This window comes from Spodoptera frugiperda, chromosome 23 (genome assembly GCF_023101765.2).
Source record: "Spodoptera frugiperda isolate SF20-4 chromosome 23, AGI-APGP_CSIRO_Sfru_2.0, whole genome shotgun sequence".
NCBI classification, from domain to species: domain Eukaryota; kingdom Metazoa; phylum Arthropoda; class Insecta; order Lepidoptera; family Noctuidae; genus Spodoptera; species Spodoptera frugiperda.
The window spans coordinates 11,278,262-11,305,360 of NC_064234.1; the positions used below are offsets into that span (position 1 = coordinate 11,278,262).

At 35.3% G+C, this 27,099-nt stretch overlaps 2 protein-coding genes across 2 annotated transcripts in view; one reads left to right on the forward strand and one right to left on the reverse strand.

The window, feature by feature from the left end:
• The first annotated feature begins 3,136 nt into the window (after nucleotides 1-3,136).
• Nucleotides 3,137-7,685, forward strand: LOC118267049 (cilia- and flagella-associated protein 299-like). The gene is made up of 4 exons (XM_035580796.2): nucleotides 3,137-3,424; nucleotides 3,809-3,986; nucleotides 4,600-4,797; nucleotides 7,257-7,685. Exons 1-4 carry the CDS (start codon nucleotides 3,255-3,257, stop codon nucleotides 7,425-7,427), a joined length of 717 nt encoding a protein of 238 aa, XP_035436689.1. The 5' UTR covers nucleotides 3,137-3,254; the 3' UTR covers nucleotides 7,428-7,685.
• A 320-nt stretch (nucleotides 7,686-8,005) lies between these two features.
• The window catches only part of LOC118266978 (nitric oxide synthase), a 47,740-nt gene continuing 28,646 nt past the window's right edge, over nucleotides 8,006-27,099 (reverse strand). The window contains exons 3-22 of the mRNA XM_035580671.2: nucleotides 26,149-26,311; nucleotides 20,675-20,766; nucleotides 20,082-20,223; nucleotides 18,667-18,809; nucleotides 17,618-17,792; nucleotides 17,278-17,459; nucleotides 16,885-16,999; nucleotides 15,750-15,980; nucleotides 15,350-15,454; nucleotides 14,890-14,966; nucleotides 14,410-14,519; nucleotides 13,635-13,861; nucleotides 13,022-13,270; nucleotides 12,422-12,575; nucleotides 11,465-11,634; nucleotides 10,653-10,863; nucleotides 10,448-10,535; nucleotides 10,097-10,367; nucleotides 9,690-9,881; nucleotides 8,006-9,349 (exon numbers count right to left, since the gene is read on the reverse strand). Coding sequence (XP_035436564.2) covers nucleotides 9,236-9,349; nucleotides 9,690-9,881; nucleotides 10,097-10,367; nucleotides 10,448-10,535; nucleotides 10,653-10,863; nucleotides 11,465-11,634; nucleotides 12,422-12,575; nucleotides 13,022-13,270; nucleotides 13,635-13,861; nucleotides 14,410-14,519; nucleotides 14,890-14,966; nucleotides 15,350-15,454; nucleotides 15,750-15,980; nucleotides 16,885-16,999; nucleotides 17,278-17,459; nucleotides 17,618-17,792; nucleotides 18,667-18,809; nucleotides 20,082-20,223; nucleotides 20,675-20,766; nucleotides 26,149-26,311 — 3,211 coding nt within the window. The 3' untranslated portion in view covers nucleotides 8,006-9,235. The remainder of the gene's footprint in view (nucleotides 9,350-9,689; nucleotides 9,882-10,096; nucleotides 10,368-10,447; nucleotides 10,536-10,652; nucleotides 10,864-11,464; nucleotides 11,635-12,421; nucleotides 12,576-13,021; nucleotides 13,271-13,634; nucleotides 13,862-14,409; nucleotides 14,520-14,889; nucleotides 14,967-15,349; nucleotides 15,455-15,749; nucleotides 15,981-16,884; nucleotides 17,000-17,277; nucleotides 17,460-17,617; nucleotides 17,793-18,666; nucleotides 18,810-20,081; nucleotides 20,224-20,674; nucleotides 20,767-26,148; nucleotides 26,312-27,099) is intronic.

Here is a 27,099-nt window from a genome sequence, read left to right on the forward strand (position 1 = left end):
CATGTTATGGTACCTATTATTTATTAGTATTTTATCGTAACGAATATACAGACGACACACGTTAATTCGAAATTCAAGGGACTTTTAAAATATTTCTAATTACTGAATGTACGTAATATCTGACATTTGAACTTGCCACGGAATTTAGGTCTCTCCAAATTCTCTGCAAATTCTGAGATCTTTCTGTTCCTCTCTCTGCAACTTCGAATTCTCGAGAGTCTGAAGTTCGAATTACGAGTCATATGGTTACGTAACAATGATTTTTTTCTTCAAATTATGTAGTGCACAAAAATGTATCTATTGATTTAGTTTCGTGACAACTTAGAATTCATGACAAATAAGATCTGGAGTCGACTGTATTCCTTTATCTACTATCATGTCGAAGACCTCTATTTTTGACTATAGGTACACACGAATAATAGGTAGGACTAGTACCGTAATGTACACTAGTACACCTCAGCCTACATAAAAGGCAGACTATTTTGCGACTAATATTTATCGGCAAGAATATTGTAATAAATCTAGACCCAATTCAGTGCTGAGACAGGTCTGTTTCAACACTTTCTATTCAACCTTCATTCCTAAGGGACATGGCCAATCGTAAATCACTCACGTGTTTCTTATATTTTCAAGCGAATGTAAATTAGTTTTCAACGATAAACATTTGACGTAAGGACTATTTTTGTGTAATGTTATGAATAAAATAAAGTTTAAAATTAATCAAACGTTGTTATAGACTGAAATGTATCGCGCTCTAGTTTAGGAGTTAGGTTTAAGTGAACCGATTTGGCTTTGTTTTTTTTATGGACGACAAAAACATCCAATTACTTCTCCAGCCTTGGACGTGGCGAGATGGAGTATCAGACTCTTAATGACTAAAACCACCCCGTTCCTACACCTGCTTTTCGAGCTGGAGTCCCGGTAAACTCGCTAGGTAGTCCGCAGCTCCGGGTAACCGATTTCGCTAATTCTTTTTTGTATATAAGGTTCTTATGTAAAAAATTAACAACGATGCACAGAAAAAAATCCAAGTTGAAAAGTTCGCAGGGCCGGTGGTTTACTCTAGAAACATAAGTAAAAACCAATGTATTGAATACAGAATATAAAACCTACATATGTTTACAATCCGATTACAAAGAAAATTCATGTGTATATTTTTCAAACTAAACTTTTGAAACTATTCTTGATATTTTTAACATCAAAAATAATCCACTTACACCAACACTAAGTAAGAGGATTGAAAGGAATAAGTTTCCACTTGTAACTTAGAAATACAAGTCTATTGTGTGAAGTTTAACTTTACTTAAGATTTAACGAACACAATTGTATGTTGTAAGTCAACCAGTAACAAGTTAAGCCACTATTATAGTTTAAGTAAGAAGAAATAATAACTACTTAAGTTGTTAAAGGAGCTAACTTAATAGAGCGAAAATGGGAGCGGTGAAAGTGAATGCATGCCAAAGAAAAGCACTTTCTCTTAATTTTGGATGAATGTAGGTAATTCATATTTATCTCTATTTGATACCGAATTAACTACTCGCACATTATGCAAGCATAGCTAACAATTTTCTTAGAATATTATGGCAATGAGATTGGTTTAAAACGATCATGTTCGGTTTATGATGGGACGACGTTCGGTCACTATCTCGCCTGATGGTAAGCGATCATGCGGCTTACGATGAAGCATGTCTACCAATAAGCAATCTATTCACTCACCACAAGTCTTGCAGATTCCTTAAAAACAAGAACAAATGTAAGAGGTCGATATTACCTTTTACAAAACTTTGCAAGCCTACCAAAAACCAGTGTGAACCATAAATAAATATGAAGAAAATATTAACATAGCAAAGAGCTTACAGAATCAGATATACAGAGACATATTAATATTTAAACCAATACCAAAGGGATGGCTGAAAGACAATGAAAATGTAATACGAATCGAATACTGTCTGCGTATAAAATATTTAGGTTCAGCCTTTTCAGTGATGCTACTGAACTAGGCATTAACTTAGCATTGTTTTAAAAGTATTGTGAGTTTATTTTGTTTGGCCTTTTCCATTTCCATACTAGGTATTGATTACTACGCTACAATAACGTTTCTTATACCTTTTTTTTTGAGGAGGAAAATCATCCTAATGACTTCTCTCGCCTTGAGTGAGGCGGGAGTGTCAGAATCTTACTGACTAAAAATCACCCCGTTTCTTCTCCTGTTTTGACCCAGAGCTTCGGTAACCTGTTACGTTGTCCACAGCTCCGGATCAGGCATCAGCCCTACTGGGCCCCATCTGACGTTTCTTATACCATACATACATATCGTCACGCCTTTAATCCCCGAAGGGGTAGGCAGAGGTGTACATTATGGCACGTAATGCCACTGTGTACACCCACTTTTCACAATTTATGTTGTAAGTCCCATGTAATAGGTGATGAGCCTATTGCAATTTCCAGACTCCGGTGCTGCCACTGAGAAATTTTCGAAAAACTGAAAAAAAGCCCAGTAATACTTCGCCCAACCCGGGAATCAAACCCGAGACCCCTTGCCCAACAGTCGCACTTGCAACCACTTGGCCAACGAGGCAGTCATAAGAGACTGCCTTGTTTACCCTTGAAGGTTAATGAGAAGTTAATTATATAGATTTGTTTGGCAATAGGCTCATCCCTTATTATAGTCATAGGACTCATAACATAGACTGATCGGCATGATATCTTCATACCCCCTCAAGAAATCTTACATATTTAGAGGCGAATTAATCTAAGCGATATATTTTTTGCGATATTCATTTATACACATATTCGGAATCACGGAATATTTCTCCATCGACTAATGTATATAACACAATATCGCAAGAAAGTCTCTTTAACCATTGATATGTGAAAGCTAAATTTGCTACAAGGACAAGTTAAAAAAATGAGTATCAACGCTTAAGATGTTAAATAAATCTTTAACCAAAATGAGGATATAAGGGAACTTATACAAAAAATAAGGATTTCGTTCGTTCACTAAATTAAAATATAGACGGCGAAGTGAATAGCCCACTTTTATGTAACCTTCTTGAAAAATCTAATCGGTATAAAACCTCAAATTTATTGCTGAACAAAATCCAATATGGCGGCTTTGTCTCAGGTGTCAGTGTCACACAGCATTCGGTGCTGTCAAAAAAATCTGTTATCAAAAAAATTTACATTGTTTTACTATTAATTTTAATTTAGGTTTTTTTATAGTGAGTTTAAATATAAAATAATAATCATAAAAAATGGCGATGGCTGAGAAGAAAAATGAATACCCACCTGGGGTAGAAGCTGATAGAAAGTTGCTAAGATTCGATACTTGGGAAGATTATCTGGATTCGCTCATAGAAATCGCTGATCTTAGGAATTTGAGGAGCATAGCTTCTGCGAGGACTATTGCTGCTCTTGGATACAGGTGAGTCCGATAAGTACCATAATGATTGTTAAGAACAAATAGAATAATTTATAAATATACCGATTCAAGGCAGTGCATTTACTGTTTACTGTTTGGCATATTTTTTTATTGACGAGGGAGGAAACCTTTAAAAGCCGCCTAGCTTTATAGGGCATTAAAACTAGGAAGTGTGGAATTTTTACCACAATTAAACCATCCCGGTGGCTACCTAAAAGAGGCACCGACTATTTGGCATCTGGTGTTTGGCATCTGAAGTTTTGCATTTCGTTGATAATTTTTATCAATTATTTTAGATCAGAGATAAAAGAAATATAATTATATGTATAACACATACATTTTCATCATCTACAAGTATCATAAAATTTTATTAATTTAAATTTTTAGAGCATACGGAGACACCCTATCGGAACGGGAATTCTACACTCGCCGAGCTGCAATCCATGAGATAGTTTACCCTAAAGGGAAGCCGTACGTCCTAGTCAGTGAGGGAGCAGACTTGGAGGATTCCTTCAACAGAGAACTGGCTGTGAGGGAACGAGCTAACAGAATTGGCATTCTACAGGTAAGCTAATTTGGACCATAATCTAAGCGTGAATTAAGTTCAATTTATGTCTGGGGTTCCAAAATGAAAGAAAATTGTAAGCGTACGATACAGGAGATATCTTTAAGACTCAATAAATAATACATTGGGTGATATATTTTTTGGAAAATCTTTTTCTTTTCTAGATTCACTATGAATAGAACTGATACTAGGACACGCCTTTGTTGTGTTTGGCACACGTGAACATATTTTGAAATGGCTGATGACGACCCTAATTCTTTTCTTAGATAATAATTTATATTACTGCCTCGTTGGTCGAGTGGTCGCAAGTGCGACTGCCGGACAAGGGGTTCGATTCCCGGGTCGGGCAAAGTATAGCTGGGCTTTTTTCGGTTTTTCTTAAATTTCTCAGTATGCAGTAGTATCTTCAGCAGTAATTTCTGAAATAGTGCCCAGTATATAGGCAATAGGCTCACCCCCTATTACATGGGACTTATAACACAAATGGTGAAAAGTGGGTGTACATTATATAGCGGGATTACGTGCCATAATGTGCAGCTCTACCTACCCCTTCGGGGATAAAAAGGTGTAACGTTGCGTAATTTATATTATGTTTTATCATTTTATTTCTCAGTCTATAATCTTCATCCGCCACTACACAAGAGGTGGCTTCGAAATATCAGGGTACATAGACTTCGCTCACAGGCTGATCTCTGAGAACTGGACTCCATTCTTCAAGCAAGGCAAGACCTTATGGCCGAGGGACAGTGACCTCGGCTACTACCATTGGCGTCATGGGACTGTTAGAAGCAATATTAGCAGGAATTATAAGGTTAGTTTACTCATATTTCTTGATGGTTTTAATGGAGGCACCGTGTAAATAGTCGTCTCTTCCAATGAACTTAATTTAATAACGGAACGTCACATCGTTTAATGCCCTATCCAGAATTTTGTACAATTTCAAAATCTGTGCTAAACATCCGCGATAATACCATGCTGAATTAAAATACGAGATCGTATTCCCTTTATTGGCCGTGTCTCTTGCGACTATCCAGTAACAGTTAATCAAAGAGGTAGTCGGGTATATTGCAATTAAAAATAATAATTAGTAATCTAGCGCTGCGGAAATTAACAAGAATTCATTGTCTAAATAGGTAGAGGAGGCTGGAGGCCACGTTTTTGACCAATCTTACCAATACCCGATTTCCCAAAAACCTTTAAATTCCTAGCTTCGAAAAGGCCGGCAACGCATTTGTAACGTCTGTAGTGTTTCGAGCGTTCATAGTCAGCGGCGATTGCTTACCATCAGGTGAATAAATCTGCTCGTTTACCGGCTTATACCATAAAAACTAGATATTTTAAAACACAATCGTCAAACTACTATAGGTCAGCTTTCATCTCTTAGCTTAATAGGTCGTACTATCAGGTATTATCCACAACAGCTTCACAATCTACAAGATTTGCACCACAATCTATTCCAAAATCTTCTAAACTATGCACTTAGTTTAGACATGTCCGCATTCCGGATACTTGTCACTACAAGTCACCTCGAAGTGAGATTATTCGAGAACAATTTCGATATCCACCAAACGTCGGTCTGACGTGAATATTTGCATAGTTGCTAAACTTTCGGCAAATACCGACAGAATAGGTAGTGCGGTATTGATAGGGCGTTTTTAGGTTTTAGTGTTTTAATGTTCTTTATACTTTGTGTTTAGGTATTTTGAATAAGTTTAGTGCTTTAAGTCTTTAGCAAATAGTGCCCACTCATGAAAATATTGCTATTATGATTTTCGGTATAGAATTTCTCATATAGGTAACTTTTTTTCCTTGTGAAAATCCTCATTTCACATGTCATCCTTTTGTCTTACGATATGCCTCAGACAACGGGGTTATGTCGGACTTTTACCGACTAAGACCAGTCACTCCTTTAGCTATTTTCAAAATTATTACAGACCAAATAATTGATCACAAACAAAACGAAACCTTTATTGACTGCTCATGATTTCCACAAAAATAAACAATTCAACTTGGGGCTTCCTTCCAAATTCGCATAGTTGAAGCGAAAAAGTGTTTGTAATAAAAATTAAACCCCTAATGACTTCGTTAAACTCTTGAGAGAGTTACCCTTTCCTCATTATAGAGTTTAATTATTTATTTAGGAGTCTACTGATCACATTTATATTAAAAAGTTTGAACCATCGAATCGGGATCGAATCGCCATTTAGAAGATTTTCTTTAGAAGTCCACATTGTGGACCACTCAGAAGATTTTGTCTCAACAGTTTTTTTTTATGAAACACGCCGGTAATCGAGCAGACGTATTACTTGATGGTAAGCAATCGCCGCCGCCCATGGACACTTGAAACACCAGAGGCGTTACAAGTACGTTGCTGGCTTTTTGGGGGTTAGGAATTCAAGGGTTCGGGAATCGGGGATTGGGAAGATTGGGAAGGGGGAATTGGGCCTCCGGTAACCTCACTCACACAACGAAACACAACGCAAGCGTTGTTTCACTTCGGTTTTTTGTGAGGCCGTGGTATCACTCTGGTCGAGCCGGCCCATTCGTGGCGAAGCATGGCTCTCCCACACTTAGTTTTTTTAAAGACGGTTTACTTTAAAGACGGCATTTAAACCCTTAAACATTTTACAACCTAGTTAGCCTATTCATATTTCAACAGTTAAGTGAAGCCTAGACGACTTATCACAGCCGCCAAGGTAAACGCCAATAAAGTTTCTTAGCCACGATATTGCTATCAGCAACGATAAGTCACGTAGAAGTAATTCTACAGGCAGATCTATGAAAGTCAAATCGAGAACTAATTTTAACTTTGAAGGCCTATACTTAGGTATAGTTTTGATATATCTAGGTCATAATAATTGTTAAAAGACTACCGAGATTTAAATTTAATTTTATTATAACTTTCGTGTGATATACTTAATTAATTATAATGTTATCGGCTCGTAACTGTTTGACGAGGAACTCGACTAGTTTCAAGCCATGCTAGAGGTTCATATTCATGAGCATTATTCCATGACACACGACACTGCGACAGTCGCGGTGCTACAAGATACAATTTTCGTATTTTATTTTAGACATTATTTTATGTATTTTGACAATAGAAAACGTCACTATTTTTAATGAACACAAATTTTATTTTTATAATAAATTTTGTGTCCCTTTTCATAGAAAATAGGATCGTAGGATAGATGAGTTCGTCGTCAAATAGTGTGTAGTAAACAGATAACTTAAATAATTAGCAATTCATATAACTTTACAATCTGTTTCCAGCCAGTAATGGATCCGGAGAGAGGTCTGCTCTTCCAGAACCGTCATGATCACAAAATCATTTGTCCGGATCCCCAACAAGATCCGGGCCAGAACACGACGAAACAACGTGTGTACTCGTCCAAATATACACAAATTGAAATCTACGATCATGTTGTGAGAAGAAGAAGTTAAGGGGAGATATTATCTACTATTTTGTAAATCTATAATATAAAAATAAGTCGGGTTTTCCTTCCTGACGCTATAACTCAAGAACGCGCGAACCGATTTCCACGGTTTTGCATTCGTTGGAAAGGTCTCGGGCTCCGTGAGGTTTATAGCAAAGAAAATTCAAGAGAAAAGCAGGGAAAATCATTGGTGGCGAAACGGAGTTCGCCGGGTTTGCTAGTTTTATTATAGAAATCATTGTGCTTAGGTTAATAGATTTTTATTTTTATTAAAAAAAAACATGATTTCTTCTTAGTTTTTAGCGAATATTATAGTTGGGTTATTACAAACTGCACGATTGCACGGTTGGTGCGGTGGCTGGGCAACCGGCGGCTATCGGAGAGTGTGGTTACCCAAAAAACAACTTGTAGTTCACATAAAGTGCTGATCTACAAAATTACAGAAATTAAAATGTAATGAAAAATTTGTGTTTAAAATTAGGTAGTGGAGGAAAATCTGTTTCCCATTCAATGTAAACTCAACCTTGTTTTTCGATAATCAATGTTCATTTTTGAATGAGTGACGAGATGGCAATAATGAAACACTTTTTTAATTCTAGTTGTAGTTTTATTACTTCTTAAAAACCAATATTTTTATTTTTATTCCAATATAAGTACTTATAAAGCTACATTCTGGACTCAATACATTGCATTGTTCTTAATTAACTAATTAAATATAGAAAGTAGTATTCTCTAACAAAATAATATAACAAATTGTTTGATAGTTGGTCTGTAACAAATATTTATAAACGTTTATTTTAAGAGGAGTTTATTATCGAAATAATAACGAATTATCCGTATACATGTCTTTTATTTTACTATGTCTTAATTATTTTGGATTGAATAAACAAAAAAGCGTCGTAAGTACATAGTGTTAGGTTCCATAATTCAATGTATTCTTATTTCAATAGAACATAGACATACATCTTTCCTTTCCGAAAGCAATCAAAACAGATAGAAACTCAAATATAAGACAATTTAAAGTTATCATTAAAAATAACTATGTTAAGATTTGTAGATATTCTACATTAGAGATAGATTACAATATACATTATGTACTAAACGAGCTAACACAAACAGCCCGCCATATGTACTTGTTGTATGTATGTAATTAATGTCGCTTAATATATTGTATATTCAATCGATTACGTATATTTATTATTAAGATAACTGTATAAAAATAAGTATCTAAAACTGCTATTATTACAACTGTTCGGCGTTTATTAAATGCATATAAATGAAGTTAACAAAACTAACATATCTTATTAATATTTATTATAATTAATTCAACAGTCTAGCTTATCTAGTTTGTAATCTAATTACTATTACTACTATACAAATGTTATAGGTCGTAACCTTAAATTTTAATGTAAAAATATATTATTTTTAATGTCAGGTTTATATTTTTACGGAGATAAACAAGCATCGAACATAATCTACTTTATCTGACAATAGGTTATAATTTTAACGTCTTCACATACTTAGTTCACTAAAAAAAAATCTTAAAAATACTTATAGAATAATTTAACGAAAATATAGAACTTAAAGAATATTCGATTATTTTAACAGTATCATTATTTTGCAATTGCAAATAAAAAAAAAAATCAAATAACATACAAAATTCACATGCTTAAAAGCTACGCTGCTGCCATCTGCTAAAGATTATTCTACTAATGAACTAGTTGACGTTTGTGTTTTTAAGTCTTTGACTGCCAATAGAAAACTGTTGAAGGCAAATCCTCCGCTAACGTCGGTCACTGGTGATCACCACGGCGTTCATTGTGTTGAGGATTCTAAGCGCGTTCGTTTAGCCGTCGCTCTGGATGCGCTGTGCACTTCAGCAGTTCGAAGGGTGATACCGAAGATATCCTCGTGGTACCGATTCTCATTCTGCAATGAAATCGTTAGTCATCAGATTTTTGAGTAATTTATATAGTAAAACTTATATTACTCTAGGTATAATATAAACTAATTATTAACATTATAATTATTATTTTGTAATAGATGTAAGTAAAAATATCCTCCTTATAAGATCCTTCACATCTTTTGGCAATGTTTATTTGTTTGGCAATTGTTTGTTCAAAATCTTTTATAAATGTTAAGGGTTTGAGACTAAAAAATAACTTTAAAAGTTTCTTATCTCAACCGAACCCATGATTAATACTCAGACGCTGCACACAAAGCATCATCGACGAATGAATATCAAAGAACCAAATGAACAATATCGTACCCGCAAGCTGTCGATAAATTCCTTCGCATCCTCCTTTGTCATGTCTCCATGTTTCTGGATGATTTCTTCCAGTTTTTGTTCCACATCGTCAGCCATTTTGCAATCACCGCACACGTAGAAGTGACCATGTTCTTCAACCAACAGTCTGGTCATTTCTGCTCCTTCATCTTCTAAGAGAGCTTGCACGTATTTCTGATGGAAGAAAATAGATAAACGTTAAAAAGATGGATAATATTTGTTGAGTCTTTCGTGTTCATCATCACCACTGTTCAATGTGATCTTAAATATCACTAAAATGGCATATAAAAAAATTACAATACTTAAAACCACCTATTTCACAATCTGAGCAGTTTAAAAAAGTATCTTAAACCAATTAACAATAAAGTTCATTCTTTGTTCACACTTACTCTATGATCCCCCTCTTCTTTGGACAGGGCCAAACGAGCTTTATGCAGCGTGCCATCAAGCACTGCTTCTTCCTTCTCTTCTTTATACAATTCCATGCTCTTGTATCTGCATCCGAAGAACAGCCAAACTGGTCCAGGGTTATGAGACACCAGCTCTTTGATGAGATGTCTTCTATGGTGCCAGAATCCTCTGAATGGTGCGATTCCTGTACCGGGACCTACCAGGATCAGTGGAGCTGATATGTCTTTTGGCATTTGGAAACTTGGTTTACTGCAAATGAGATAAGACATTAGTCATTTGATTTATAGGCTTTGAATGGAGCAATTTTTGGTCTATAGAGTTTTACTTACTGTCTGATAAACGCAATGATTTCGTCTCCGGGTTGTAGACTTTTCAGATAGTTTGAGCAAACACCATAGTGCATTGGTCCTTCGCCATCTAAAGAGTAAAACAAAAATTACTTAAAAAATGTTTACCTCTTGAGTTTCATGAGAAATTCTGATAATAATTGATACAAGACAAAGTTTTGAAGAAGAACAGTCTCAAAATACTCACTTTGAGTCTTGTAAACGACAACAGCAACCGTGATATGGACCCTCTGAGGATGTGCCAAGAGTGAAGAGGAAATGGAGTAGAACCTGGGCTGTAAGGGACTCAGCAGCGTAGCGAGTAGAGCTGCTTGTGGTCTGCAGGAGGGGAACTGAGCGAATACTTCTGCCAAATGAGGATAGTGGAAGCTGATCCAGTCGTGGTATTTGTTTGAATCCTGGAAAAAAACATACAATTAAGTCTTTGACTGCCAATAGAAAACTGTTGTAGGCAAATCCTCCGCTAACGTCGGTCACCGGTGACCACCACGTTGTTCCATGTGTTAAGTACCGTACCTACTTATTTTGCCACTTCAATAAAATAAGTGACTGATATATAAACAAATGGTACATTTGGTTTTTCCTAATGGCAGTTGTTATCTAATTTAAAACGTGCCAATTTTTTTTCTGATCTGAATCGAACACGATATCAACAGATGCCATCAATTTAAGCTAATACAAGTCTTCCTATGAACATACTTCAATTTGAGTATTATTTACTTTGTTATTTTTTTACATTTTCATATTTTACACTCGAAGGAAGACAATATTATCGGCCATAATTATTTGAAAACTGCTGTTAAACTCATTTATCAAGATCAATCCAGCCATATTTAATTAAGAAACCAACCATCGATTCATAAAGACATTCGCATTAACAATATTAGCATAGAATACAGATGAATTTATAATTACAAACAACATAATCAGGAAACTGATGGTCCTACGTAAATGAATAGTATAATTATCGTATTAAAGTTTGCGTAACAATGTACTTACCGTAACCAGTTCATTGATTTGTTCGGCTTCCGCCTCGTCAGTACACGATTCTGCCAAGTACTTGAGTACTTTGGTCGTTGGTGGCGTTGTGATGTCCAAGAACCTTGTGTAGATATTGCGAATGGATGCCGGTGGTAATCTTTCGTATCTCTCCCAGTTTTTAACGGTACCTGAAATTATTTCTATCGTGATTATATTAAGTAAAATTTTTAATGAGCAATGAAGTTTGTCATTCTTAAGTAACATTTAAAATGTTAACTCTTTACGGTTTAGCTACTCAAACAATCTTCTGGGCTTTTTAATAGGTACATAGTTAGAGTATGAAGCCAAATTAACGTGGGCAAAGCCGTAGGTAAAAGTTAGTGAATTACAAATATGTAAAGCATAGACAGACATAATATTAATTGTCTGTCCTCTGGAGAATAACAGATGTTGGACACACAAATCAATTATGACCTTGATCATGTCGTTCAATTTTTATCAGAATGACATCTATGGAACATATGATACGATTGGTTTATACGTCATATTACAATTAAAAACAACTGTGTGGAATATCCCGTACCTTAATTTCTTCACATTTATCTTGATTTATGCTAATATTATATAAAGCTGAGTTCTCTCGCCTAAGGCGAGAAAAGTCGTGGGTTTGGGAAAAATATACATATATGATGCCCAAAATAACTATTCCACGCGGACGAAGTCGCGGGTACAGCTAGTTTTATAATAATTATTAAGAAATAGGAATCCCTTTCGAATATACCATATGCCAAATAATATAAAAGACGCACATTTTATACTCTTGATTTGGTTAAACATAGTATCCTTCTACGTAATCGTTTACTATGAAACCAGTTTTTTACGTACACCTATACGCATTCATTTAATCTGTTTGTTTTTCCAAATTGATTCGTAATCTTACTTTATTAACGTTCATATTTAAGTGTTTGTCGTTACCTGTGGGTGTTAGAGTTTCCTTCATGATTTTGAGTTGTACTATTTTGTCAAGATCTTCAACTCCTCTCAGTCTTTCTAGAACAGCGTCTACTATTTCTTTTCTATTCACTGGCATAACACCAATGTGATCACCAGGGACGTATTTTATTTCACTCTGAAATTTGAAAATAAGTTAATAATAAGTTCATTTAATTTTACTTGGAGGTTCCAGATGAAACTAGTTTATTTTTAGCTAACATTAAATTTAATTAGTGATTTATTTGACAACATTTTAAATAATAATAATTATGACTTTTATCCTTATTGTTTTGTTTCTTAAACTTATCACGCGTTTGCTCTAATTTATGATAAATAAAATAATTCAGTATAGTATCATTAGCACTTGAAACGGGATATTTACCATATTATTTATTCATGTCTATCAGTTATAGATATTTCAGCACTGTTGCAAGCGCCATGATCACGGATGAACTTTCACAAAAGAGTTCACAGTACCGGTAAATATCCCGTCGCAAGTTCTAATGATAGTGTTAGTGACCATGTCAGTTAAAAAAACAGTATATTTTCATCTATATAGAATACACTAGTATCTACACTTACCTTTGGTTGTAGATCAACAAATATAGTTTCGGCATTCGTTTCCTTATGTTCAGACAATGTTTTGTTTTCCTTTACTTCGTATGTAACTAGAGACTTTCTAAATCCTGCTTCTAAAGCATTAATTACTGGCAGTTCTGTTGTTGGTCTACCAAATCGTACCGTCTCTTCTGTGACTGGAATGATACCCAGGGCATTCTGTGCCTCCCTTACCATGTCGCTTTCATCTAGACAGAATGTCTTACAGGATTCCTGGGAAGAATTAATTATGTTAATGTTTATAACATCGATGTGAGGGAATAAGATCATTTTGCGTTGCACGTTGAAAGTACTACTGCTGGACAAGAGGTTTTGTTTCCCGGGTCGGGCAAAGAATTGCTGGGCTTTTTTTGGTTTTTAGTAATAGCACGGAGTCTGGAATTGTGCCCAGTATATATGGCAATAGGCTCACCCCTTATTACAGGGGACTTTTAACACAAGTGGTGAAATGTGAGTGTACATTATATAGCGGCATTACGTGGCGTAATGTGCACCTCTGCCTACCCCTTCGGGGATAAAAGGCGTGACGGTGTTTGCTATTTAACTTTTAGTTTTAATAAAATTCAAATCTACTTACTAGGAATATTTCAGACGACCACGTACGGAAACGTTGTTCCTGTCCGTACATTTCATCTCCGCAGCATAAATCTATTATTCTTTCTCCACCCAGGTTACCAATGATGTTATCAATGAATTTACCAAAGTTACAGAACTTAGGGTATGCACTGGAGCCCAGCGCGAATACTGCATAGCGTACGTTGCTTAGAGGGGCTATGTGTTCAATTGATGATGTTCCTGTCATACCTATAAATAAATAAAAAATCATTGAATGTGCTATGGGGAGTCCTTATCATTATGTTGCTTTTCCACCAGATATGATGAAGAAGATGTAATAATATGTGAAAATATGTGACTAGTGAAGAAAGAAAGAAAAACAGTTGATTTGCACCATTGCAAAAATAATTGATCAAAATTAGTTGAGTCCGTTTCCACAAGTGCTAAGATATGTGTATCAATGAATATGATTGGTGAAAGCCAAACGCATCCACAGAAACGTAGCATGAGACATCTCTGGTGAAAAATCACCCTTAAGCAATTGAATTAGACAAGATTGTAATGCAGTCGTTTAAAAAAAAACAAACACGCAATAGGGACTTTTTTTTGAGGGGGGAAAATCATCCAATGACTTCTCCCGCCTTGGGCAAGGTGAGAGGGAGTGTCAGACTCTTACTGACTAAAAACCACCCCGTTCCTTCTCCTGCTTTTCGACCCGGAGCCCCGGTAAACCCGCTAGGTAGTCCGCAGCTCCGGATCAGGACGCAATAGGGACTTAGAATATGAAAATAACTTACTCTTGTTTGACTCCAGTCGTGCTAGCTGGTGGCGATTATAATCCCTACTGGATGCCACGAAACTGTTTGTTCTCAACAGACTTGGAGATTTCGTTGGTGTTTTGTAACCCCTGCAATAAACGAGAGTGTTAATCTCTAAAGGTTATTTTTTACACCCCAACTCGAAGCCAAGTGGTCATGTCACTTATAAATGGCTGTTTTCACCAAACTACCCCTAAAATATTGTATTATTAAGAGTTACTTAGCTTTCGTACCTATACTAAGCTTCTTTTGGTAATGCTATGGAAATCCTCATCCTCATCCTCAAAAAATTAAGCCATTTAACTTACAGGTTCATGAAAAACAAATTGTAGTTAAGTGTCACGTATCTTAGCTTAGGGGTTACTTAAAATTTAAGGGAGGTTGGTGAAGATGGCCATTAGTTACTAAGCTTAGTGCCTTTAAATTTTTGAGATATAAGAAAAAGAAATGTTCGCTTACGAGGAACATAATTCCGCTATATCAAGTTGGCTCTCCTTTTCATTGTTTAACATTTCGACTAGATGCTTGGCAAAGTCCTAAAAAATAAACAGTTTAAATTAGTTATTATTTCTTCAATTTTTATTTGAACAAAAACAATTAAATTATTAAAATAGTGATGATGACGGGGTATGAAAATTAAAAATCTATTTAGTCCGTCAGATAGGTAATGAAAAAATATTAGACACCTGTTATTTTATCATATTATAAGATAACAATACTTAAGACAAAACGAATCAAAGTGTAGGAACGTAACGTAAACACACCTAGAAGTGACGTCACGCGATATTTCAAACCGATATAACTTAGAAAGTATTTATGTCCGTAAGAAAATAAAATATACGTATCTAATATTTTAAAATAATCTACAAGGCGGGCATTAAATTTAAAATTAGTCATCTACCTATTATAGAAAACTTACTTCTCCATTTGTGGGTGGTTCTCCGTTCCCAAAGGTAGACGCAACAATAATGAGGAGAGTTTCGTGCTCAATTGAGAACATATCGTATTTAGACATGCATTGGACCTGTTAATGATAACAAAAAAACACATTTCAATTGCCATTGAGATCAATCACAATATACTTGGGCAGCAAAGCAGCAAGTTGAAGTTTGAAACTGCTACTTACTCCACAAACTTGTTTTGTTTTCTTAAAGTACAAAGTAACAAAGTAAAGTGACTAAATCACTCTCAAACAACTCAAATTGCCCCTAAAAAGATAAATATTTTCACAGTTGCCCCAAACCGTCTAATTTAAGAGTAACAAAATGCTTTACACAACTTAAACTCATCCTTATTTAAACAGCGAAATAAAAACTCACCTGTGCATTGAAAGCGTGTCCAAAAAGGGCTCCTAGTTCCTTGGCATACTGTTCAGATTTGCCTGTCTCGGATGCGAATAAAATTGTTGCCTTGATGCGCTTAGAGAGGGCTCGGCCAAACAGTTTGGAAGTGAACTTGACGGCTCGAGCAATCTGCTTGAAGTGGAACTTTCTGCGTTTCGATTTCACGCCATCGGATCGCGACCATTGGTGGGTCTTCCAAGCAGGTTCCTGAACAAATGAATTAGGTATTGTAAATAAATGTTTTTTTAATTTTCTCCTGTGTCGTGGGTGTGTTTACAAACATACAATATCACATACACATGACACCCAGACCCGAAACAACAATTTGTGGATCACACAAAGAGTTGCTCCGTGCGGGAATCACACCCGCTACACGTTGCGCGGCAGCCGGTTACCCAGCCACCGCGCCAACCGTGCGGTCTAAAATTCATCAAGGTTAGTTCAGACTGTGGAGAAGGAGTATTTGACATTTTATTGTTACAAGAGTCCTTACACTGTTAGGATAAATAATATATTTTCTCAAACGATGCATTACAAAGAACCACTATTTATTCAGCGTGATATTGTGTTTATCGAAGAATTTACGGCTAGTGTCATGTTACGTTAGGAATGATCCCGACCCCTGCCCCGACCCTGAATAATTGGGAAACGGCGAGGAAGATGAGTAATGATCCAGGATTAACACAACAATCTGGATACATACGAGTGTGCAGTTTTATTTATGATGAAATATTCGTCTCTGTTCTTCTATGTTTAGCTAGATTAGAACTAATGGTCATTGTTAGAAAGGAACAATTTTCAGTAGACTTAGTACGAGTTTGTTTGACGTACTTTAACGAAAACGAAACGAAAGCGTTTTCTGATTGGTTGGTTCATTCACGCCGGCCAATCGAAGCGCCGAATGCTCTCGTCTTTAAGGGCACAGGTCGGAATTTTTATGTCACGAAATATTAAATTTATTCGAAAGACAGAGCATTATTTAAAAACTTCTCGTTACTACTTTAATAGCAAATAGCGCACATGTTCCATGTTTGCATCAGAAGATTTTCGTTACATGATAAATTAACCGGTTTTGATGCTTTTTTGATTTAATTTTATAAATTAGAGTTACCTGGTAATCATACGAAGGTCTAAGGTAATAGAGAGCCATCTCCTGATGGAACACTGGAGTCAGAGACGATGACATCGGTGGGACTATCCAGATCCAATCAGATGGACAGCCTCCCCTAAAAATAAGAACATTACGTTTTTAACCAATAAAGGAAACCATTTTGTGATACTACCATATGTTTGATGTGTCTGGAGGCCAATACCCTATTCCCAAAACCTCAAAACCCCCAAAAGGCAGGCAACGAACTTGTGACTCCTCTGGTGTTCTCCTTGGGCAGCGCTGATTGCTTAGCACCAGGTGATCTGTCTGGTCGTTTGTCTTTACATTCCTTAAAAAGTGCCCACCTGTATAGGTAACTGTTAAAAACGTTTTTTTTCTTCTTTAAAGTCTTACCGTGCTCTACTCTCATTTTCCATGTGTTTCATGAACTGTTCCGAGGCCGAGTGGTGGTCCACGATAGACACGTTGTCTCTATGAAAGCTGTGCAGCACTGCTATGTTTACTTCCACAAGAGCCCTGTCCTTCCACAAGGATACTGCCATATTTGTATCCAGACCCATTTTTGTTGCTATGGTCTGTATAAAAAAAAAATACATACATAAGTTGCCATATGGCATAAAGTTCGCCTTTTACATTTAAGATTAAATAAATCAATAAATAAGTGGTTTGTTATTGGTTACTCCTTAAAAAAAAAAATATAAATAAAATTAAAAGAAATGGACCTCAAACTGACCTCAAGGATATTAAACCGGTTGCTGTCACAGAAGTTTCTGCAGCCAATCTCAGTGCCCATGTACCAACCATTGAAGGCAGTAGCAGTGAATTCTAGACCTCCACAGTCCATTCTCATGCCAGAGACGGCTGGTAACGCATACCAGCGGAGATCAAGATCTGGGAACCAATCATATCTAAAAACAAAGATGCGAATGAATATTATTTTGTGAAATATTTTATTTATGCTTATCATCTATATATTAATACGTGATGCAAAAACTTTCGGAACCTTTTTACGAAAATTGCGCGGACGTAGGAGCATAAAATTTGGTACACTTATAGTTTATGTGTAGGAGAAGTGAAAAATGCTAATATTTTTCAAAAATAATGCTTATAAAGTACATTAAATCAATAAATAAAACATTACACACACATGCATAGTATCTGATCGTAGTTATTTGACAAAACGTCAAAATCGATAGACATTGCGATGATATTCTGACGTCTCAGATGAAGAGTTTTATAAAAGAGTTTGTTTGAGTGAGTTAAATAAAAATTATCCTTGAACGTATGTTAAGTGGTATTGTAAATTAAATCGTATATGGTCGAATTTCGACCACTAGGCGACCACTAGTATTATTTAATTTTTATCATCATCGTTATTATCACAACCGAAGTTTAGTGATGAAATGCGGGAAGAATTGTGTAATTTTCAAATTAAAGTATTACCTCAGAAACAATTGAACAATATGTTTTGTCAGTTTTGCTTTGTTATTGGCTTTTAATTGATTATATTTATTTAATTTATTTTTAACCATGAAGTGAATAAATGTGTTACAAGAGGCTTAAAGCTTAAAGTTTAAGATACATTTGTGGAACCTGTAAGGGCACAGCAACATTTGTTAAAATAATGTTACTAACTACTTTTAAAATGAAATCATACATTTATATCATCAAAATCTAACAGAAGATCAAAGTTTAATTAAAATAAAAAAATATTAAATGAAATACCTAATTAGAATTCTTATTAATTCAATTGAATTACTGAAAGTTAGTTTATCAACTTACCTAGGATGACCCATACGCACTTCCATAACTATTTCTCTGGGTATCTCGAAGTATTCCGGGTCTTTTCCATCAGCTGACAGCACCAACGGTAATATGTCCCATGCAGTCTTCTCTTTTGGATTCCATCCTAGCTTCAAACATACCTATGACAAAAATACAATATTATTCATCAAAAAAGTACTGAAATAAAGTTTAATTGCTGAGAATCCTAAATTACTTCACTATAATGTATAATCACTACATAGTATAAAATATAGTCGCTTTTTCTGTCCCTTTGTAAGTTTAAATTTTTAAAACTACGTAACGGATTTGATGCGGTTTTTTTAATAGATAGATTGATTCAAGAGGAAGGTTTATATGTATAATACATGCATAATATAATATATCACCATTGCACCCATACGGAGCTGGGGCGGGTCGCTAGTATTATATAAATAATGATTTTGACTAAAACTTGAACTTGTTTAAAAAGTAGTCTGCGTTTTTATTTTATTAAAAGTTGCCCCACACTATGATTTTCTCCTGTGTCGTGAGTGCGTTTACAAACTTACAATTACACATACACCATGACAGATCCGAAATAACAATTTGTGGATCACACAAAGAATACCTACGTGAATAATTGAATCCCGTTACATTATGTAGCTACTACTGAATACTAAGTTACAAGTTAGATTCCTAACTCCAGGCTTGGTTTTTGAAATTATTATTAAGTTAAAGTTAGAGTAGGATAATATTATGTAATATAAATAAGGAGGTAAATATGCAAATATGGCACAAAAAAAGAAGATACATAATATTTGCTCAAAACAACTTTTTTCAAATTCAAATCAAGTTTTCAAATACCACATGGAAGTATTTTGGCAAGTCATGTGATGATATTATATGTTTTTATTGAGGAAAAATATATTAAATAATATATTGTAAATGCATAATTTATTAATATAACAGGATATTTTACAAAGGAGTCTAATACCTAATTGATGATTGTTATGCATCGACGATAATTATTATGTTAGTGGGTTTCTGATAGCAAAATTCGTAGAATTTATTTTATTCTTCTTTATGCAACGCGCGTAGCTTGTCTACCAATGTTATTATAATATGTATACTTTATTTATTTTTTTAGTAGTACCTATCTATTAAATCACTTCTTCGATTAAACATTAAATAATTATAAAACTCTGCCTCGTTGGCCCAGTGGTGCGAGTCGCAAATGCGACTGCCAGGCAAGGGATCTCAGGATTGATTACCACGTCGGTCAAACTATTGCTAAGTTTTTTTCGGTTGTCGAAATTTGTCGTCAGTAGTAGCACGGAGTCTGGCAATAGGTCCAATAATCGGACTGAGTCCTGCGCACACACATACCTAACAAGGGGTGATCATGATTTTAGAAAAAAATAAATTCAACTTACATCAGTAAACTCCACACGGCCAGGATCTCCAAGTATGGAGCCGTCGGGCATGCGATACCCAGCGTAACTGATGAGCTGTGGGTTCCATATCCTATAATCGTGTTTGCCGTCTGTACGTTGAGGGAATATTGTTATTGCTGACCTGAAACAAAGCATAGGATTAGTCTCGAGACAAATATATAATAATTATTAAAGTAATTTATATATTAAACGGTTTACTCGCTTACTGCATATTTTATAATCGATCTCAACCAAAAATATTAAGATTAAGATCGACTTTTGACAAATTAGTTCTATAGATGTTTGGTCAAAAATTAAGATTGATACAAAGACTTTGGATTAAGACCGGTTATTGAAAATAGCAGTTAACTGTTTGTCGAGGAACTCTGTTGTGTCGCGAAATGCTGCTAAGGAATAATTATGAGCCCTCAGTATGCCTTGAAACTAGTCGAGTTCCTCATTAAACATTTACTACTTGAGAAAGCCGATAGCCATTAAAATAAATTTTGAGAATAATTTTAGGATCTTCTGACCTTTTCAATTTTCTTATTCTCGATGGAAAATTAATAATTATTTTATTTTAAAACTCTCACCTTATCTGTCCTTTATTCGTTCCATATTTGATGTGAGTGCAGAGAGCTTCAAACATTCCACTGGCAGTAGTTACTTCCCTGCAGTCGAACATCTACAAAAGAATTTCACAACTTTAGTTTTCGAAAACAACGAACAAAAGCATCCCTTTGTCTTACAATGCAACAGAAAATGGTTAAGTGTAGACAGTATTTTTATGGTTTTTTTTTGTAAGGGCGAAAAATCATCCAATGACTTCACCCGCCTTGGACAAGGCGAGTGGGAGTATCAGACTCTTACTGATTAAAAACCATACCGTTCCTACTCCTGTTTTTCGAACCGGAGCCTCAGTAAGCCCGCTAAGTAGTCCGCAGCTTTTTTATGGTATAAGCCGGTAAACGAGCAGTCGGATCACCAGTAAGTAATCGCCGCCACCATTGGACACCCGAAACACCAGAGGCGTTACAAGTGCGTTGCCGGCCTTTTGGGGTTTAGGAATTTAAGGGTTGTTGGGGAATCGGGGATTGGGAAGATTGGGAAGGAGGGTAATTGGGCCTCCGGTAACCTCACTCACACAACGAAGTTTTATAATAAAGTTGAAATTATGGTATAGGAATTTGCCAGTTTGGGATAGTTTGATGAGCTTTTGTTTGTATATAAGGAAAATGTTTCCTAGCAAAACACATTAATTTACTATAAAAAAATATGCGCAAATTATTGCAGTATTTTAATTAGGGTCAAGGAAAAACTTGTTCTGTCTGCATCGTAGCATCAAATACCAAGTTATTTATAAATCCATATCGTCTTCGAACTTGTTTAAACATAATAAAATCATCAATATCGGTGCTGGCATTTAGGAGTCTAGTGCCAGACACAATAACAAATGTAGGTACAATCAATTTCAATCTTTATTGTTTTTGCCATTCAGTGTAAATTCGCTCGCTCAACATATTATTAATAATGTTATTATTTTAAAAACACTGATCCTCACTATTTTGGTAATTTTCCTGTTTATGGAATAGAGTGATACCACGGCCTCACAGAAAACCGACGTCAAATAATGCTTGCGTTGTGTTTCATTGTATGAGTGAAGTTACCGGAGGCCCGTTGCCAATCTCCGGTTCTTCAACAACCCTTAAATTCCCAACCACCAAAAGGCTGGCAACGCCCTTGTAATGCCACTGGTGTTTTGTATGTCCATGGGCGGCAGCGATTGCTTATTATTAGAACTTATGACGGGATATTTACCATGTTTATTAATTTTGATCGTCATAAGTTCTAATAATAGTGTTAGTGACCATGTCAGTTTAAAAACTTATATAGCAATTGCTTACTATACCATGTACCATAAAAAATATATTACTGATCAAAATACATATTATTTTATAAAATAACATCGAACGCAAACCATATATGTATGTCTGTTATCTTTTAATCTCCAGTCAACTGCATATCCCAGTGTTATTTACAAAGCGAACTTCCATAATTAAACATTTTATGTTAATATGAGACTGGTTTTAACTTAAAATACTAGAATATTAAGAAAACCAGTAGGAAACTGGCTAGTCTGTCTCGGAATGTGGCAATAGTTGTTTATGGGTCTGGTAGTGCGGCAGACTGTACTTTTTGACCTTGATTATAGAGTTTAAAATTGTATGACGCCTTTAGATATGACATTTTAAGTACACCTATATATACGTATATTTAAGGATAGATGCATGTTTAATGTTTACCTACAATAACTTTTCGGTAGGTATAGAATGGAAAAAATACTATTTGTTTTTTTGTCTGATTAGATGTCTTTACAGACATAGAGACTGAATTATGATAATTTTAAAACAAATCTTATACAATATTTTATACATTTTATTTTTTTTTTGAGGATGGAAAATCATCCAATGACTTCTGCCGCCTTGGGCGAGGCGAGAGGGAGTGTCAGACTCTTATTGACTAAAAACCACCCCGTTCCTACTCTTGCTTTTCGAGCTGGAGCCCCGGTAACCCGTTAGGCAGTCCGCAGCTCCGAATGTTGTACTAGTATTCTGTACTTATATTTACCTATACTATAAACGAACAAAAGTCTGGCTAGATCTAGTCATATTAAGAACCTGTTACAACTTTCGATTTCCATAACAATATAAAATGAAAATGTCATATCGTCAAAGGTCAGGGTTTCAATAAAAGTATAAAAATACGCTTTAAATACCTCACTGAATGAGATAGTTATTTTTAGTCGTTGTTATTAGCAAGTCTGACACTGTTAATTAATGTGATAATTGGAGTCGATATGATCGACCCGTAAAATGCCAAAATGTTTCATTCTTTTAAAGTCAAAATCATTTATTTAAATTAGATCAATAAGGCACTTTTGAACGTTAAAAAGTATAATAATAAGAAAAAAAGTGTTAAAAAACTTCAGTGCTTTAGTGAAGCGGTCAGTCCGTATCCTTAGTACGAGTTTTCTTTACATTTAAAGTATAATTTTATTGTAACTTTCGTGAAACATACTAAATTAATTATTATGTTATCGGCTTACTCACGTAATCGTTTGACGAGGAACTCGACTAGTTTCAAGCCATGCTACACACGACGCGGTAGCAGCGCGAAAATCACCGCTTGGTGTGTCGCGGAATGCTGCTCATGGATATGAGCCTCTAGCATGGCTTGAAACTAGTCGAGTTCCTCGTCAAAGAAATACGTGAGTAAGCCGATAACATAATAATTAACATTTAAAGTAATCGTAATCGGCTATCGGCTCGAATAAACTAAACAATCTATCCTTAGTACGAGTTTTCTTTACGGTTAGAGTAATCGAAACAAGAGCACGTTCGGCGCTGTGATTGGTAGTTTTAATCGAGCCGGCCAATCAGAGTGCCGTCTCCGAGCGGAGCGATTTTATTATGATGTTGTTTAGGTACTCCCCTGGAAACCAACACTGTCCACATTTCAACCACGCGGGCAAAGCCTCGGGTATCAGCTAGTACTCCATAATTAACTTATCTTACATTTAGAACTAACTATTACAATGTAATATTATCAACAATCGTTCTGAGTAAAGCCACATAGCTTGTATCTGTCTCAGTGCGCGACTAATGACATCTAGTTTGTGGCTCGTTATAAAGTTGTAAGCTGAAACCCCTAATTAAAAGTTTGTTTCTCTTTGCTTTAAGATTTTACCGCTACTTGATGAACGTTTTGCATTTGTAAATGTAAATGCGCTTGTTGTATGAAGAGGTAGGAAAGGAATGTAGTTAGTTGTACGCCCTTTAGAAACTCCTTTAATTCTTCTTTTCTTTTTTGAAAAACGTTGCCTGATACTAGGATTTTCTCCTGAATCGTGTTTGCGTTTACAAACATACAAATCCACATGCACATGACACCCAGACCCGAAGCAACAATTTGTGGAGCACACAAAGATCAGTGCTTGCCTATTAATTGTAATACAATCAACAATCATAATTGATTATTTACAAAGTTACTAAATAATACCAATGTAAAGGAAAACCTACTGCTTTTATGCAAAGTTAGTAATCCACAGAAAAAGAACATAAAGGAATAATTCCAACCAAATAAATAAATCTGTCATGTAAAAGCCTCTTTCATAGAAAAGAAAACACACAAGATTCTTCAGGATCAACGGAATCTAATTTGTGTTTTGTAACGAGTGATAGTACCAAATAGCAAGCAAAACAAGTTATACCATCGCACCAATTTCTTTATTCAACTTTCAACTCAATACTTTTAGAACTAAAGTCAAAAATTCATTGAAGTATTTTGTCAGTGTAGGGTAGCTTGAATTGCTGGTGTGTGTACGTCTAAGTGACGTCATACGTTAACGTCTGATTTCCTGAGTGGAAGGAATTTTGGCAAATGGAAAGAGTCACGCGATGGTACATATACATAGTATATTATGTCTCTGCGTAGTTCTCACATATAGGTATGTACAATTATTGATAGGAAAAATGTATCAGAGAAATTGTAAACATATGTATTTTTTAAAAGAGTAACTAATGGAGTTTCTTGCTCGTTCTTCTCCATTCGAAGCTACACTTTGGAACGAGCACCTAACTTCACTGACGGACAGACTGACAGACTATTATTTATTTGTTGACATTTCAAAAGTACCTATTTATGGTTTAATTGGAATAAATGATAAAAAGTTTTTGAAGTTTTTTTTTACATAACATCAGTATCGAGTACTGAATCATGGAACCTGACTTAAATCTGGTAATACACTTGGCTTACTACATGGATCTTATCACATAGCTGGCAAATCGTGAATATTACATTTAACCTCTCGTATGCGTATAAAACAGAAATCTCATTGTGTCTCGCGTGGATCTGTTACCAATAAGTAGGTTTTTTATGGAATAAGCCGGTAAACGAGCAGACGGATCACCTGATGGTAAGCACCGCCGCCCATGAACACTTGAAACACCAGAGGCATTACAAGTACGTTGCCGGCCTTTTGAAGAAGGGGTTAGGAATTTAAGGGTTTTTGGGGATTGGGAAGATTTGGAAGGGGGGATTGGGCCTCCTTACCGGAACCTCACTCACACAACACGTTGCAACAAGCGTTGTTTCACGTCTGTTTTCTGTGAGGCCGTGGTATCCCTCCGGTCGAGCCGGCCCATTCGTGCCGAAGCATGGCTCTCCCGCCCTTAAAACGACACCAGCAATTTATACTGCGCTAACTCAAAAAGCGTACTTTACAGTAGAGGCGTTTAAAGGGAAAAACGTGATAACTTTTACATTAATTAAGATACTTTTTTGAAATTTGGTATGCTTAATATTTAATTTATTCATTGTAATATCTCATATTTATATTTCCTTAATTATTTCTATTTTTTGATTTAGCGCAAGTAAGCCGTATGTAAACGTAATTCATCAAAAAAATGTTACATCTTATACACGTCTAACTAACGTTAGCGTAGTGTAGTACGGGACGTCGTAGTGCATGATCAATCATCTGATGCATATTTCAATATTTTATAAAGAACATGTACTTACTTACAAAAAGAATAGTCAACGTACCATTAATAAACTAATTAATACGTTAACACATAAGTATTTACTATTTAAAAGTCGCTAAGTCGTTCATTTTACAAACGAACAAGTATACACACGCACGCACTAAACTACGCTAACTATGAGTTAGTGCAGTGTTGCACAGACTTTGACCAAAGTGATCCGCGCGCACACTCCGCTAATAATAGTTGGCGTAATATAAATCGAGTGATTTCAAAAAGTACCTTTACTTAGCGTTTTATAAGATTTGTAACTTTCTTATTTTTGCATATTTCTTCTCAATTTTTTTATGACGTACGTAAAAACAACACATTTTAAGCAATTTGGCATAAAAAAAGTTTTTAACAAATTTCGAGTTAGCTTAGTATAAATTGCTGGTGTCGAAAAGGTACTTGTATTGAGATTGAGATTTTTTTATCTTATCATTTTGATTAAAAACGCAATAATAAAGAATTCTACACGAACTCACCTGTAATTTCTTCCATTGTATTCTTCCGATGCATCTGGTAGCATTGCGCCAAGCCAATTTCGCCCCAAACACAAGCTCGGAAGACTTCAATTGGTATGTTCCTTTTTCATCCAATTCTTTCTTTACTTCTTCTAATCTTATTCTGTGTGCTTCTGAATCTTCTCTGCAAAAATAAAAATAAATAAATAAACAAACACATTAAAAACAAATATATATTTTCTCTTGTGTCGTTGGTGCGTTTTAAAGATACATGACACCTAGACCCGAAACAAAAATTTGTGAATCACAGCAAGAATTGAACCCGTTGCGCGGCAGCTGGATGCTCAGCCACCATACCAACTGTGCAGTCAAAACCAATAGTATAATTTTGATATACTCCAGAATCAACGACAAAGTCTAAAGTTTTATTTCCTTGGACATCTGAACTTCTAATAATTTTTGCTACCAATCAACCCTTTTGCTCTAATAAGAAAAATACAAATGCATAACTTCGATTCGCCTTTTCAGCCAATCAAATAATATCTTCGATTACATCCCTCCCTTTTTTATTAGTCAAAGGAAATGAATTCTTGATTAAAATTCTTAACCAGTTCAAAATCAATCTTCTTGTCACAGTGTGTAATAAAATCTATACTTAAAATATATAAAGCTGAAGAGTTTGTTTGTTTGTTTATTTAAACGCGCTAATTCCGAAACTAATATACTATAAGTAGAGAAGAAGTATAATCATTTTAATGTACCTAATAACACTTGAAGATACTTTAGCAGTCTACATTCTACATCTACATCTACAATAATAAATTAAATTGGACTGTCTGTTTGTCATATTGAAATAACCACTTTACTTATATACCTACTACATTAATACGATACATACACCAAAACAATATGTTTTACATTTTTTGTCTGTCTCTTTGATTGTCTATATGCTTTTTCTGGCTAATCTCTGAA